This window comes from Vulpes lagopus, chromosome 8 (assembly GCF_018345385.1).
Source record: "Vulpes lagopus strain Blue_001 chromosome 8, ASM1834538v1, whole genome shotgun sequence".
NCBI lineage: Eukaryota > Metazoa > Chordata > Mammalia > Carnivora > Canidae > Vulpes > Vulpes lagopus.
In genome coordinates this window covers 24,143,030-24,159,074 of record NC_054831.1, presented here as the reverse complement: position 1 = coordinate 24,159,074, position 16,045 = coordinate 24,143,030, and the positions used below count along the sequence as shown (strand labels likewise).

General features: G+C 48.0%; 1 protein-coding gene across 1 annotated transcript; it reads left to right on the top strand.

The window, feature by feature from the left end:
* Nucleotides 1–489: 489 nt before the first annotated feature.
* Nucleotides 490–14,143, top strand: RP1L1 (RP1 like 1). Its single transcript, XM_041767423.1, has 3 exons — nucleotides 490–1,098; nucleotides 7,331–7,472; nucleotides 9,006–14,143. Exons 1-3 carry the CDS (start codon nucleotides 490–492, stop codon nucleotides 14,141–14,143), a joined length of 5,889 nt encoding a protein of 1,962 aa, XP_041623357.1.
* Nucleotides 14,144–16,045: the final 1,902 nt, after the last annotated feature.

The following is a 16,045-nucleotide window of genomic DNA, read 5'->3' as shown; positions in this document are numbered from 1 at the left end:
ACAAAGCAAGCATTACTATATAATAAAGAGAAGACATGGTGGCATCTTCTTTCAGTTACAAGCCTCATTGTCTGTACTCCTGTCCCTGAGGGGTTTGGTACCAAGGCATTCTGCTCAGCTGGCCCGAGACACATGAATCCAGAGAGCTGGCAATTGCCCTGGGTTACACATGAGACCTTGTACTATGCAAGGCCACTAGGGTTGCATGTTACAGGTGGGATCCATCAAAACACAGATTATGTCATTAACCTCCTGAGTCACAAAGGTAGTAAGGGGGGGGGGTGGGATTTGAATTCATATCTGTCCCATACCAAACCTTTGGCCTTCCTTCTATTCCATCAAAATGGATTAACCATTTTGAGAGGTACAAAATTGGGATGGTCGGGAAACACCTCTGTAACAAATGGGAGAGAGGAAACAAACTCCCTTGGGTTGCTCTCTGACTCCCCTCTTCTTCTGATCCATTTCAGCCGCCTGGGTCTATCTGCCATGAACAGCACCTTGAGAGATGCCCAGGCCCCGAGCCACCGTGAGTGCCTCCTGCCTTCTGTGGCCCGGAACCCCTCTGTCACCCAGATCACGCCAGCCAAGAAGATAACCTTCCTCAAGCGAGGGGATCCCCGGTTTGCTGGGGTTCGCTTGGCTGTTGACCAGCGCGCTTTCAAGAGCTTTGGTGCTCTGATGGACGAGCTCTCTCAGCGCGTGCCTCTCTCCTTTGGGGTGCGCTCTGTCACTACGCCCCGGGGCCTGCATGGCCTCAGTGCCCTGGAACAGCTGGAGGATGGTGGCTGCTACCTCTGCTCTGATAAGAAGCCCCCCAAAACACCCAGTAGGCCAGGATGGCCACAGGGAAGAAGTTCATCCGCTCAGCAATCAAGAGATTTTGAAAGTCGGTGTGAGGCACCAGGAACATCCTCTTCCTGCAAGGGTCCTAAGGCCCCAAGGAGGATAGTGCTGGTTAAGAATGGTGACCCTAGATTCCAGCAGACAGTGGTTCTCAGCCATAGAAATACAAGGAACCTGATGGCCTTTCTCAGCAAAGCTTCAGATCTTTTGCATTTTCCTGTGAAGCAGGTGTACACAACGAGTGGGAAAAAGGTAGGCTATTGGAGTGTGCTATTTCCTTTAAAAAACTATCTGGACCTTAGATGCAATGCGGGGAGCAGGGGGTGGTTACTCCTTACAGCAGGACACTGATTGCCCTGCTACTAATTAAAGGTGAATTAGAGGAGTAGAGACATGCAGTCAGTTAAACAAGCAATTATTATTTGTATTTTGGCTACCATTTAGTGAGTGCTTAGTGAGTGCTAGACACTGTGCCTTGAACGCTTTCATTATTTTCTTTTTTTTAATTTTTATTTATTTATGATAGTCACACACACACACAGAGAGAGAGAGAGAGAGAGAGAGAGGCAGAGACACAGGCAGAGGGAGAAGCAGGCTCCATGCACCGGGAGCCCGATGTGGGATTCGATCCCGGGTCTCCAAAGGCAGGCGCCAAACTGCTGCACCACCCAAGGATCCCCGCTTTCATTATTTTCTTATCCAATCCTTCTATTAGCTACTACCACCTATTTCAGCAAGAGTTCTGTGCAGAAAACAAAAACTCTTCGAAGTACCTTGAGCAGAAAGTAATCTAACACAGGGCATTAAGGGATTTCTGAATCTTTGGACAGTTGGAGGCATGAGCCCTAAGCTGGATCTACAGAAATAGCTCCCAGGGTTTTACAGGAAGCTACTAACCTGGCTGAAGCTACTGTGATTTTTGAGTTCAAGGATACTTCTCTGTAGGGCATCCAAGGTTATAAAACTGGGATCAGGAAACTGCCACCACTGCATCTTGATGCTCTTGACACGCAGGAGCACTGGGGTGCCAGGTCTAGCCGCTGCTGCCTCGACTGCTGTGGCCTCCCGGTGCCCACACATCTGCTTCACAGCAACAACAATCAGAAGCAAGAAGAGATGGTGTCTGCCTCACTTGCTTTCCCAGACTTGATCAAGTGCATCTAATTGATGGAGAACCCCATCTGCATACAGCCCAGACCATGAAGGCTAGTGAATATAATTTTTTGCCTTCCCAGCTTCCGCAGAACATAAATGTACACCATAGGTGGGCAGGATGGAGGTGGCTTGATCTATCCCACAGTCTCACCATAATCTAATCCTATCGCTATTGAACACTGTTGAATCCTATCACTATTTTCCCACTCCTTAAATTTACGAGCAACAGCTACAGCAGCATGTTCCCACCTAAGAGTGTAGCTGTCTTTCCTACAATCAAACATATTCATCTTTCTCTCAGAATCACATCAGCAATATACCGTCCATCCTCTAGGCACAAGCCCATCTTTTGTAGCCTCTGTCTTAAGATTTAACTATCTAGTCCACAGCCACCAAAATATCTTATATGAAGTGCTAGAGGGAGGTAAAGGCAAAACAGAAAATTGATTTGTGCCAGCAGAGCTGTGAAGAAAACTAGGTTATCCTCTGCATCGCCATTGATAGTATGAGGTTTCCTTCCACTGTCCATTTCCTGTTCCCTCTGCCCTCTGCCAGCACCTCAGCTGAATGTGGTGACGGATATGGAGGAGCACTGGACCACTTCCACCACCTAAATTATGGTGCGTTTACTATGTGCTAGTATGTGTTACATCATTCTTGTGGACTCTGAGCCCTTGGAGGTCCTTCCTGAGCTATTGTGGTCTTGTGTTAATTTTTACCATTGAATATGGAAGCCACAGAAAGCACCCAAGGGATTCCTGGGCTATAGATGACTTTTTCCATGACCCTATTTGCATAATAGCAGCTCTATTGCCCCTAACCAAGTTTGAATAGGATTCAAACTCCCATTCTTAGAGACCCGTTACAGAATCAATCACCCCATGCGACACAGAACTCCCCTTGTTGCCTGTTGGTTCATTGTTGCCAGGATCCTCATATGGCCAAGTGACTGTCTCAACTTTCAACTTCACGGATCCACTGTCATGTCTCCTGGTGGGAACATTTTCCCTTGCATCTAGAGATCTTCAAACTAGCAGAGCCTGAAGTTGTTGGGATGGGAAGTAAAACGTTTGCAGCTAGGTCATTGGTGTAATAGTGAAAGGAGCTGCTTGCATTTCCACCCCTTAATTCCAAAGGTACCTGTTGTCTGTGGAGAAACAGCACTGTACTATATGGTGGTTACCAGTCCAGAGCACATATCCCGTCCTGCAACATAATGCCTCAACATTGTAAAGTGATGCCTTTCAGCTGATGCCAAAACTGAGCTTCCCATGGAATGATCCACTGTTCTATAAGTTATGCTGCTTTGGGGTAATAGGGTATATGGCTACACGGTGAATTCCATGGGTGTTAGTGCATTGCCTCACTTCTTTTGCTATAAAATCAGTTCTTTGGATAGAAGTAATTTTCATGGATTATGGCAATGATGCATGAGGTGTTCAGTAAGTCCATGGATGGTGATACTGGAAGAAGGATGTGGGCAAGGAAGGAAATATATATTTAAAATTAGTGAATTTAAAATTCCAGTGAATCCACATTGCTTACCCTCCCCATGAGGGAGGTGTTCAATGTCATTAGCTTCCTACGAGATGGCTGGCTGAATACCTCAAGGTTTGCTGCAAACTTGCTCGCAAGTGTTTTGGCACAAGTTTAGCATGGATCTCTGTTCTTGGCAGAGGGTCCCCCTCAAGCAGACTTGGCAGTCAGACCTACATGAATAGGGTAGTTTATATTTCCAGTTCATGTTATTTTGCCACTCTGTTCATGAGCCAGTTGAGCGCACCTTGGGGTGGCTGGAGGAAAAGAATGACTGACATCCATTGGGCAGGTCATTTGTCCACATGATTATCACCTTCTGGTGAGAATTCAATGGGACTCAAATATTCTCACTTAATGGACCCATTCTGGGAAACCCATTCACAGATTCTTCTCTAGAGTTCCTTGTCACCAACCCTCCACTCTTCTTCCTTCCAAGGCCCTATTGTCAGATTGAATTGCTAACTACTGCCTATGCATTGCCATAGAACCTCCTGCCATTGCTCCTTCCATGAAAAGTAACCAATCAAATCACATTGTCCTTTGTGCTTTCCTACCCCACTGCCCTTTAAGGTCCTGCAGGTGGGTCTGTGATGCTGCAGCAGTCAACTTTTGACTCATGTCAGAATATCCTGTGAAACCATCTGAAACACAGAATTATGCATTTTATTCTTCAGTTAACTGGCCATAGGGAACTTCCCCAGGAAGTTGTAGGTATGCAGGCAGGAGAGATGGCAATGCAGCAGAAGCGAGTGACCTGGAAGTGGGACTCATGCAATTTACTAATGCCTCAGTTCAAATGAAGTCTGGAGCCTGATCTAGTACATACCACTCCCTCCTGATGATGGAGTGCTGCTTTGACATACTTGCTTTATGGTTTGATGGATCATATAACAGTCATTTCAATTATATTTCAACAACTAGAAGAATAAGTTTCTGCACGGGATGTTTGGCTACAAGAGAAAAAAGATTCTTTTACAGTAATAGTAGAAGCATCCAGGTCCTCTGGCCATCCTGAGCTGAGAGTTTAGACCTTGAGCTTGCCATTTTCTTTAAGCCAGAGAAGCTAGCCTACTCCATAGTCCTTGTAGCTCTCATTCTCATTATAAGGGTCTATCATGCCAGTCAGTGATGGTCAAAGTCTTGCTCTCAGTAAGCATTCATCCGACTATCAGAACTAATCATTCAACACCCTGTTTTTATCACTTTGTGCCATAGGCTACCAGTATTCCATTGTGACCAGATTGTCACTGCCTTCAAACCCAGTCTGGTCAGATAACTCTTCCAAGATTTCTATCCTTGAGGGTCTACTGCCTACAACAACCTCTGATATCGTACATTGAATCAGTCATACCTACAGAGGAAACAGAAGCCTCTTAGGTATCTTAAGCATGAAGAAAATAACTTTTACATGTTTCAATTATACATGTATATTGTATACAAAACTTACACATTAGGGGATCCCTGGGTGGCTCAGGGGTTTAGCGCCTGCCTCCAGGATCAAGTCCCACCTTAGGCTCCTGCATGGAGCCTGCTTCTCCCTCTGCATGTGTCTCTGCCTCTCTCTCTCTCTCTCTCTCTCTCTCTCTCTCTCTGTGTGTGTGTGTGTGTGTCTCTCATGAATAAATAAATAAAATCTCAAGATTAGAAAGCTGGAGGAGAGAATAGGCTTGGTTTCTAGAAATAATTTCCAGAGCATCACAGAATTGACCTATCTGGGTGGATTGGATGCCTCTAACATGATCAAGCAAGTGGGTTGTTGGAGTGATATTCCTGGAATAATTGAGTTCAGTATCAGCCCACCATTGTTCTGATTCCAGACCATTGTTCTGGTCTGGGATCAGATAGGTCATGTGACACTGCTGTCTGTTGATATTCAGAAAGCTGGTGATGGGGTACAGGAACAATGAGTGTGGCTTTTGCCATCTCAGCTGCACATGCCCCTTTTCATCTTTGACTTTTTTTCTTGTGGCAAGAGTCAAGAGAAAAAAAAAAGATGGCCTCTGCTTCAATGTCATTTCTCCTAGCTTGTGCAAGTTCATCTAACTGTTGGAAACGATTTCATGGTTAGAATTCTAGCTGCAAGGGAGCCCAGAAAATGTGTGTATAGAGCTGTGTACACTCTGCATTACTGGAAATTACACCAGAAAGGGAGTAAAATAGAGGTTGACTAGTCTAGGACATGACATCTACTGCACAACCTCATGAGGCAATTCATGCTATCGTTTCCTTTGTATAGGTGAGAAAATTGAGGGACAGAGGTCAAGTAATTTGTTCATATTTGCATAGCTAGCAAATGATAGAATTAGTATTAATGATTTCAGAGTCATAAGAAAACTTCTAAATTATGGCACATTTGCTATGTACCAGCATGCGCTACATGCAGAGTATATTGAGAAATAAGGCAGGGTTCTTACCTTCAATTAGCCACAGTTTAGTGGGTAAGGGGAAAGGGAGACAGCAGGTACAAAAATAAGTTAAATGAATAAAAAAATATCAGTGTATTTTTATATAGACTTACACCAGAACTATTACAGTCTCTGTGAACAAAATGGTCTTATTGCTCCCCAGGGCAGGCTGTGGCATAATTATCAGTTTTTAGGTCTTCAACTAAGTGAACACTCTCAATACACTCTAAGTAACTTTCTTTTTTGTGTGTGGATCCTAAAGCTTGACATTTTTTTCTAGAATGGGAGCATCATTTCGCCCTGAGTTCTTTATCTCCCTCTTAGAAAATATGATTTCTTAGAAGTATGACTACATCTATAAATTCATAGACTTGGGTCATGTTTGTATTTTTGTGATAGACTAGAGCTCTAAATCAACAAAGAAATGTACCCAGTAGTTCGAAACAAACTTCTAATTAACTAGATTGAAAGATATGGTGTCTAACTAATTTAATGCCATTTGTGGAGAGAGGTAGCAAGAGTTCACTTTTTCTCATTTCTTTGCTAATGAACACACCCTTCTAATTTGAGAAAATAAAGAAGAACAGATTCAGTCCTTTGAAGATGAAATTAAATCCCCTAACACTGCCAATTACTATATAATGTCATAAATAGTGCAAAGTCTCACATATACAAGGACCTCAGGTCCATGTGAAATTTTTCTAAAAGTAGGGACCTATTTCTTAGAATGCAGTGAATGCTCAGCATCCAGCCCAGGATGTCCTGGGTGGCAGGAGGGAAAGGATGGCACAAATTTCTGAGCAGGAGCTTAGGGAATCACTGGGGGAGCCTGTAGAGAGAGCAGTCTTGCCCTTCTCTGCTCCAAAAGGGCTGAAAGCAGAGGCAATGGGCTCAAGATTATACTGGAAAACACAGATTAGACCCAGGAGAGAACTTTGTGTGGGAAAAGAGTGAAATAGTGAAATCATATCTCCTTAGGGAAGCTGGAGGCCCGTCTGCTCTGGTTGCTTTTAAAAAATACATATTCTGGAGAGTGCAAGTGAGGGCAGGGAGGCAGGCCAAAGACTTCTTGAAATGTTTTCCACTTGAGGCATCCAGAAGAACCCCTAGGAACCTCTGAGGAAACCACAGGCCTCATATACCAGGTAGAGGGAGGGGTGTAGGTGGAGAGGAAGGTCATGGTGGAAGGACCTCAGCCCCCAGCTAGTTATGGAGATTCTATGGCAAGCAGATAGGATCCTTCCCTTGAATCAGAATTCTGGAATGATATGTGTAAACTTTACGAAAGGGCCAGAGTGATGGGATTCTTTCTTTATCTATGTCTCCCTGGGCAGAAGATGGGTTCTGCATACTGGGCCTCCTAACTCAACACTCTCCTTCTTCAGGTGGACTCTCTGAAAGGTCTGCTCCACAGCCCCTCAGTGCTAGTATGTGCTGGTTATGAGTCTTTCAAACCACTGGCAGTGGAAGATGCCAGAAGATATGGGACTGAAACTTTATCTGGGCAGACTTCAAGAAATAAAACTGGTGAGTTAGTTTTGGCATTTCTCCAAATTTGTTTGCACTGGATGGTGGTTCAGTAGGAGTGGGCATATATTCCTTCTAGATAATTTTTAAAACCTGCCTTTTGGCCCCAGTTCTTGGGTATCCCATTTGTTTTGGGTCACCCTTGCCTTTTCTTTCTTAGTGCCATCGACCTTAATTGGGTTGAAATTTGTCTGGCATGTGAGAGAGGGGAGTCTGATATTTAAAAAGAACAGGGACTAGAAGATCTTTAAGTTTCTAGGATCTAAAATAAATTTTATTAAGGACCATAGTGGGCATGACATTATGGAGACAATGGACCATGGGTATGTAGCATTTGCATCTTTCAAGACAACAGAAGAAGCCAAATGGACTAAAACTTGTGATAACCATCTATCCTTCATGCATTCATCTATCTATACATCCAGCTGTATATATCTCCAAAAAGCCTACTATGTGCCAGAGTGTAGGTGTTGTTATTTGAAGACACATTATTTTCAAGGCATAATTAACAACTACAGGTTGAAACTTTAAGCAAAATCATTGGAAATGGACAAATTTGGTGAACAAACAAAATAATATTCTTTGTGAAAAGCTGCTAAGAAATGACAATAATGGTTTTGGTGATCACTGCAGGCCAGGTGCTAGAGGTACAAAGACCTGTTAGCCACAGAGCCTCCTTGGAAGGAGCCCCCAGTCTCATTAGGTGCTTATGGAAGTGCAGAACTTGACAAAACCTGTCCAGACAGATTCTAGGGGGCACATCTGTTTTTTTGCTCACCATAGGCTTAGCCTCCACTAGCTTTTTCCTCTTGCCAAGCATTAGTTCAGGAGATGAAATGAGAAAGTACTAAAGATTTCATTCTTCCTTGGGATCACTTCTCTCTTCCTTCAATGGCTCTTTTTTCTTTTTTTCAAGGCTAGAGTGCAGGCTTGACTATCAGGGCTTAGTATTGTGTATCCACATCCTTCCTTGCCATCATTTATCAACTCCAAAGCTTGATGAGTGCTAGAATGATAAATCACCACTAATAATTGCAAAGCATTTTTACAGTTTACAATCAGGCACCTATGCAGCAGCTTATTGATTTTGCTTCCTGTGTTGGGGGTGGGCATGAGCAGGGCTAGGAGTTAGCTCTGGCTACTGCTGCTCTGCCTGCCAACTCTGCTGTTTATCAAGAATCTACTTTGTGCTAGCAACTCTGCAGAAAGCTTTCTATGCATTGCCTTGCATCGTCAAAACAAACCTGCCATTATTATTTTACAACTCAGTAAAGAGGCTCTGCCAAAAGCTACACAGCAAGGAAATGGCAGCATTGAGACTGAATTCAGATCTCAAGTTCATTTCACTAGATTTTCTGGTTCACAAATTGCAGACTGCGTATTCATTCTAGAATGGTTTCTGCCCTTACTTTGTGGTTTTGGAGGGTGTTTAACTAATGAAAGGCTCATGATTAGCCTTTATTCTCCTACCCTGAAGCTTTCCCTAGTAGCTCACTGTCTTTCCTCTTTTCTCTTATTTTCATTGTGTGCCAGGAGGCTGGGGGCCAAAGGCCAAGCAGAGTGTGATCCATTCAAGGTCCGGGTCGGGCAGCCGGCCACGGCAGTGCTCCTTGCTGTCAGAGAGGTCTGGTCTCAGCGATGCCCCGGGATCCCTGCATTGCGCCCAGACGGGCCCTGCTCCTGACGGACACCTTCAGGACGTGCCTGCCCACCCTGGCCCATTGGTGGCCAGTGACGATGTTGAGAAGAAGGTCTGCATGAATGAGGATGGCAGCCTATCTGTAGAGATGAAAGTCCGCTTCCACCTACTTGGCAAGGATGCAGTCCTGTGGTCCAGGAGGGTGGGGAGGGCCAGTGCCCTGCCGGCAGCCAGTGAGGGGGTCCCTGTCCTGGGGGAGGTGGACTCCCTCCACTGTGTGTGGGAGGGCCGCCTTGGGGGATCCTCAGAGCCTGGGGCACAGGGACTGGGGCCCTGTGGGGCAGGAGGATGTGAGGAAGCCTTGGGCCGAAGCCGGTGGCAGCCAGGGTCCAGGTATGAAATCTGGATGAACCCCCTGTACTCTACCCAGGGAGATGGGACAGACTCTTGGAGGAGATCCAGGCTGACCCAACACTCCCATTCCCGGAGGCCCTGTAGCCAAAGGTTCACCAACAGAAAAAGAAGCAGCAAGGACAGTGTCAGCCCTGCCTCTAGTGACAGATGCCCTAGAGACTCTGAGCCAAACTCCTCATGCTGCTCCAGGTCTCCGGGGAGCAGCATGGGCAGCTGTGACCTACAGTCAGCCTCTGGGGCTGTCTCTCAGAGAGGAGCAGGGTGGGAAGGGGGTGGCCCATCCGGGACGAGTGAGAGCCCAGGTCCACAGGGAGCAGGGCAGGGCAGCAGGGAGTGCCACAGCCGCCTGAAGGCCCAGACCCAAGGCACAGCTGGTGCTCTTTCTGACTCTTCAGGGAGTGCTGGGTCTCATGAGGAGTCTAGTGAAAGGGGTGAGCAACCCCAGGGCTGCCCAATCAAGACAAGGGCTGTGACTACTTCCCGGCCAAAGACCACCCAGAGGGAAGGTCTCAGTCCTCCCACAGTGAGTCCCTTGTTTTTGAGGGATGAGGACTCACAGGCAGAGGAGAGTGGACAGGGTACCAGGCACTCCCAGGCTAAGGATAGGTCTAGGATGAGATGGCACCTGGCTCTACGTCATTCTGGCTCTAGGGACATTGCAGGAAGCTGTTCTCCACCTTCTGCCTATGCCTCAGTCCCAGGCAGGAGAAGAAAGCAGAAGGGCAGAGCCAGTGCTATGTCCTTACCCAGCCGAGGGGCTCAGACAGGCCACCCCAGGCAGCATCACCACCCACTTCACTCACCTGTGCCCAAGAAAATGCCTGGACCTCCCAGCAGAGCCAGGGCCCGCCCAGATGGCCCAGCACCACACCTTTCTGAAAGCTCACCTAGTGCCAGGAACCGGGCCTCCCAGGACACAGGGCCATCCTCCTCTGCCTCTCTTCATTCCCAGGATGCTCTCATTACCCCTGTGAGCAATTCTGAATGTGCTTCCAATTTCTACCCCCCATATTCCCTCTCTGCTGAGACTGAAGGAGACCCTAAACTCAGGGCAAGCTCACCAGCTCCCACACCTCCCAACACATCAGACTCTTTGGGCAACCAAGCTGATGGTCTGGACAAAAAGCCAGGGGGTGACATTCCCAAGCCTTCCTGGCCTTTAGATCCGCCAGGTGGACAGCCTGAGGGAGGGGTGCCAGGAGCCCACCGAGGCTGCAGCTGCTCACCCATCAGCACATCCATGTTCCACGGGACCCCCAGTGATGAGACTCATGCCTCGCAGACCTCCCAGCCATTAGGCAGCCAGGGAGTCTTCTCTGAGGTCTGCTTAGAATGCAGCAGATACTGTCCCACTCCCCCAAGGACATGGCCTTTTGTCAAGAAACACACTTCTTGCAGCAGCAGCTCCAGTGCTGACTGCGGGCCAGGTCGGGGGGAGCTGGGGGAGGGAAAACTTGATGTGTGGCGCCCACAGCCCCCCGGCTGTCAGCCAGGGGCCGTGGGGAAAGCAGTCAAAGCCTCGAGAAGGGGCAGCTCCAGCTGTGGTCCCAGGTCTGGGAGAGTATTCCAGAGGAAAGTTGCTGATGGAGGGAAAAGCCTGGAGGAGGAAGAGAAAGATGGCAGAAAGATGCTGGGTGCTCTGCCCCGAGCCTCACCAGACACTGTGGTCCGTGAATGGTTGAGCAACATCCCAGAGGAGCCCATACCCATGAAATGTGAAATGGTGGGTGACAGCACAGATGTGGCAGGGGATGACCCAGAAGACCCCAAGGAGGATCCCGTTGGCCGACATTCCCCAGAATGTCTAGGGGAGCCAACCCAGGTCAGACAACTGTTGCACGAAGGTGCTGCCAGCGAGAAAGCAGAACCAGATGGAGCCCTCCCAGTGCCTGGTGATGCTCATTCCAAGTCAGGAGAAGGTCTTCCTTGTAGCGGAGTTTCACAAGATCCCAGGGAGGCTGGATCAGGCAAAGGGATGGCTGTGGACCGTGGTGTGGGCCAGTGCGTGCTTCCCCACAAGCTCTCTGCCTCCATACAGGTCATGAAGGCACTGATGGGCTCCAAGCAGGGCCGGCCCAGCAGCCTCCCTGAAGTGTCCAGTGCAGTGGGCAGGAGGCTCAGCCGATCTGCCCAGGCCCTTATCACCTGTCTTGCTGGGCTCCACTTTTTTGATGAAGACCTTGGGTCTCCCACTGGCCAAGTGAGGTTTATAGACTCTCCTCGGTACCAGGAGCTCTTGAGCATCTTCCAGGCTCTGTGGCCAAGGTGTGGACTCAGGCGAGGTGAGGGGAACTCAGGCCTCTGGGAGCTGGGCCGGTGCCAGGCTCTGCCAGGCCTCAGGTCCCACGTCATGACTGAGGACCTCACACCAACGTCCTCATCTGGTGTGGATGTCGGCAGTGGCTCTGGAGGCTCAGGGGAGGGCAGTGGACCCTGTGCTATGGACTGTGCCATGGTCCCTGAGAGGATAACACTGCCCTTGAAGATCCCCTCCCCGAGACAAGATTCTAGAACCTCTGAGAATGGAGAGGATCCAGGAAACCAAGAGCCAAGTGGTTCCACAGCCTCTTCAAACTCCCAAGCATGGGCTTGTGCCACCAGAAAAGATGAGGCAGAAAGAAACAGTGGACAGCAGGTGCTAGGCAGTAACCTGGACCCAGTAGTTGACAACACAGTGCAAGAAGAGGAGGTACAAGTAGAGAAGAAAGTCAGAGAAGAAAAAGAAATAGCAGAACTGCAAGGAGAGGGTGTCCCAGGATTTCCAGAAGAGGAAACAGTCATGGGACAAGAATTGTCAGAGGCCAACTCTCAGGCTGGGGAAGGTGCACCAGAAGATAAGAGTGTGCAGGAAGAGGAAGTAGGAGACCCTGCCTCCCCCACACTTTGCCCTCCAGGGAGGAAAGAGAAACCCACAGAGCCCCCTAGGAGCCTCAGCGAGGGGCATCCAAATGCCAGTGAAACTGAGAGTGACCCCAAAGTCGAGCCTGGTTTGGAGAAGCTGCCCAAAGCAGCTGAGACATGCCATGAGCAAAGCCAGGTGAAATGCACCCAGGGGCCTGGGGAGAAGAGCTCTTCTGCGGTCCACAGGGTGTCTCTGGACCCCGACCCCCTCTGGGTGTCCAGGTTGCTGAAGAAGATGGAGAAGGCCTTCATGGCCCACCTTGCCAGCGCCACGGCTGAGCTCCGAGCCCGCTGGAGCCTGCAGAACAATATCCTGCTGGACCAGATGGTAGCAGAGTTGCATCAAGACCTGGGCCGGCGGCTCGAAGAGAGCATCGAGAAAGAGCTCCGGAAGGTCCAAAGCCGGGCAGGGGGCAAGATGCAGGGGCCAGCGAGGGAGGGCCTCAGGTGGGAGATGTCCCTGCAGACAGAGCAGCGCAGGCGCCGCCTCCAGGACCTGCGCCGCCTCTCGGCCTTCTCCAGGCAGGCTCGAAGCCAGGGGCCGCTGGCCCTCCCCACAGAGGATATGCCAACCCTCAGTGGAGCCCTGGGGGCCTGGCAGGTTGGGGAGGCTGAGGAGGAGGAGTTTTGTCCCTGTGAGGCCTGCATGAGGAAGAAAGTGATCCCCACGTCCCCAAAGGACACAATGGAGGCATCCAGGGCACCCATCAAAAAGGCCTTCGACCTGCAGCACATTCTACAAAAGAAGAAAGGGGGATGCACTAGTGGGGAGGCCAAAGAGGCAGCTCCTGAGAAGAGAGGGATGGAGCCGCTTCAGGGGGACCCCTTGGGGACAGGGACTGTCCAGGAGTCTGATAGAGGCCTGGAGCTGGGGTTAGACCAGGACTCTGGGACAGAGGAGGGGGGTGAGGGTGAGAGCAGTCAGACCCTCGGCAGAGAGGGAGACCCCCGAGTGGGAGAGGGGGAGGCATCTGTTCAGAAGAGAGAAGGGAGCACAGGTGGGCCAGGAAGCATCCCAGAGGGAGCAGGTGGGGAGGAGCTGAGCTCTGGGGGGAAGGAAGAAAACACAGAGGAGGGCTCTGGGGCTGAAGGCAGTTTGGAAGGTGAAGGCTCAGGAGGAGGTAACCGAAGCCCAGGAGATCAGAACGATGGTGACAAAAGTGAAGAGATCCAGGAAGCTGAAGGCGAGGGGCAGCCAGAGTCAGGGGGAGGAAGGGGAGAAGGAGAAGAGGAGAAAGAAGGTAGCCCTCAGGTCGACTGGGGCCAGGGCCAGCCAGGTGAGACTTCTGGAAACAGCAGCTCAGACCCAGAGGGGAAGCCAGCGCTGCCCCCTACCACAGGTGCAGACAGCCCCTGCCAAAGGGCAGGCTGGAAAGCAGGCCTTGCCTCCTCCAGCGTGGCATCGCTGGGAAACTGCTCTCAGCTCTCCCAGAAAGGTTCGGAAGAAAAGCCCTTGAACGGAGACATGAGGAGCATCGAAGAGGAGTCCGAGGAAATCCCTGGTCCAGAGAGAACAGGCACAGGCATGGATCCAGAAAGCTCCACCTCTGAAAAAGAAGGGGGCCCCTCGGGCCCGAGGACTCCAGAGCAGGCAGGCAAGGCCTCCGGCCTAGAAGCTGAGAAGGTAGTTAAAACTCTTGCTTTCACAGAAATGGGGTTTCAAAACCTCCCCGTGGACCGGACAGATGGCTTTGGCCAAGATGACTTAGATTTCTAGAGACCCAGCTGCAAGGCCGGTCATGAGTCTTTTTATTAATATTTTGTCCACGGACCTGAGCGTGGCTCGGTCCCCTGGAGGTGTACAAAGAACATGGAGAAAGATCAGGACTTGCCAAGGACACAGCCACACCACGCTGTCCCTGGCTTCTGAACTCTGGAGCTGGCCAATCCCAGCACGGTGTGACGGAGGGTTATGTCAGATCTGCCCTGTTATCCGAGGTCAGCTGGACCCCTCCATTTTCCTGCTGAGCCCAGGAGGATGGAACTGACTGGAAGTGTTCCAGGAGAGTTTTTGTTTGTGTGTCTTATTTATTTATTTATTTTTTTGCTCTCATTCTTTTGCCTATTGATCTGCAGTTATTTTTCTCCTTGGCCTCTCTTGGCATTCACCTCGTTCGACTTTGAGGTGCTTTTTTCTAGTCTTGAATATATTTGGTGACTCTGCAGATGTGAATACTTAGAAGAAATGGATAAATTCAGGGGTCATTGGATAAAATTTTTTCTCAGCCCAAAAGTCCATGTATATTTCCTTTATTCATGCATATATGCATGAATATACATATTGGCAATGGAAAAAAAAGAAAGGAAAGAAAAAGGATGAAGAAGGAAAATTATCACCCATGGTCCCATCACTCAGAGATGACAAATGTTAGCAGTTGGATATAATTCCTTTGCATTTTTTCCCTAATGATTTAATAGTTGAGCAAACCTTTATACACTTGTTTTTTTTTTTTGATTTAGCAATATAAGAATTTGCCCGATTTCTCTCAAAATCTTCATAAAACTATTTTTTTCATAAAACTATTTTTGATGCCTGAATAATTTATTATGCAGATTTTACCTCTTCATTTCCCTAGTGTGGACCATTTAGATGGGTTTCATTATTTTATTTTATTTTTCTTAACATTTTTCTGCATGAACTGCAGATGATTTCCCTAGAATAGATTCCCAGGCTTGGAATTACTTAGCCAAAAATATCAGCTTTTTTAGGCTTTTGATATCATGCTGCCAAATTGCTTTTCTAAAGGTCTGTACTAATTTACATCACCTGGCCCACCACACGCTCATCAGTGTTTGGTATAACCATTAAAAATGAGAAATCTTTTACTAATTTTATGGGCAAAAAATAGTACCTGATTTTAATGTGGTACTATTTTTGATATATTTGATTGCTAGTGAGATTAAAGAGCTTTCTACATTTATTAAAAATCTATTTGCATATAAATTTTATGTGTATGCCTTTTGCCCGTTTTCAACTGGGATCCTAGATTTTTTTTTGATGAATTGATTTACATCTGCCCTTTATAATTTTTTGCTAATATTCTATTTATCATTTTTGAAGTTAAAAAAATGCCCTTTCTCTGCATCCTTCCACAAGAAGCCTTGGACCAGGCTCTGTCTGAGTAGGGAGCTTCCGATGGGGCAGTTTCTTTGACCGGTTCTCAGCAGTGTTCTCACTCATACATGACATTTTGTGTATTTATAATTATTAAAGTGGAGGTTGATGCTACAAGGACAGGTATTGCTCTCTGGTTGCTTAAATGTAAATATTAATAAAAAATAAGTAAAAATAAGTAAAAAATTAAGATTAAGTGAATGTTGGGTATAGGCTGTGTCCTCATGCCTGTAGTCACCTGGTTCTGTTTCTGCAAACTGGAGATGTTCTTAATAAAATTTGATGTGTTGCAAAGTTTTCTGTGGAGGTAATTCTTTTTTTTTTTTTTAAGATTTTATTTATTTTTGGGTGGAGAGAGGAGCAGAGGGAGAGGCGCAAGCAGTCTCTATGCTGAGTACGGACCCTGACTCGGGGCCTGATCCCAGGACCCTGAGATCAAGACCTGAGCCAAAATCAAGATCCAGATGCTTAAATGAGCCACCCAGATGCCCCTGTGGAGATGAA

Coding starts and splice junctions, on each gene's coding strand:
- RP1L1 (XM_041767423.1), top strand. CDS start 490: ATGAACAGCACCTTGAGAGATGCCCAGGCCCCGAGCCACCGTGAGTGC. Junction 1,099..7,330: donor ACACAACGAGTGGGAAAAAG/GTAGGCTATTGG, acceptor CTCCTTCTTCAG/GTGGACTCTCTGAAAGGTCT. Junction 7,473..9,005: donor GACTTCAAGAAATAAAACTG/GTGAGTTAGTTT, acceptor ATTGTGTGCCAG/GAGGCTGGGGGCCAAAGGCC.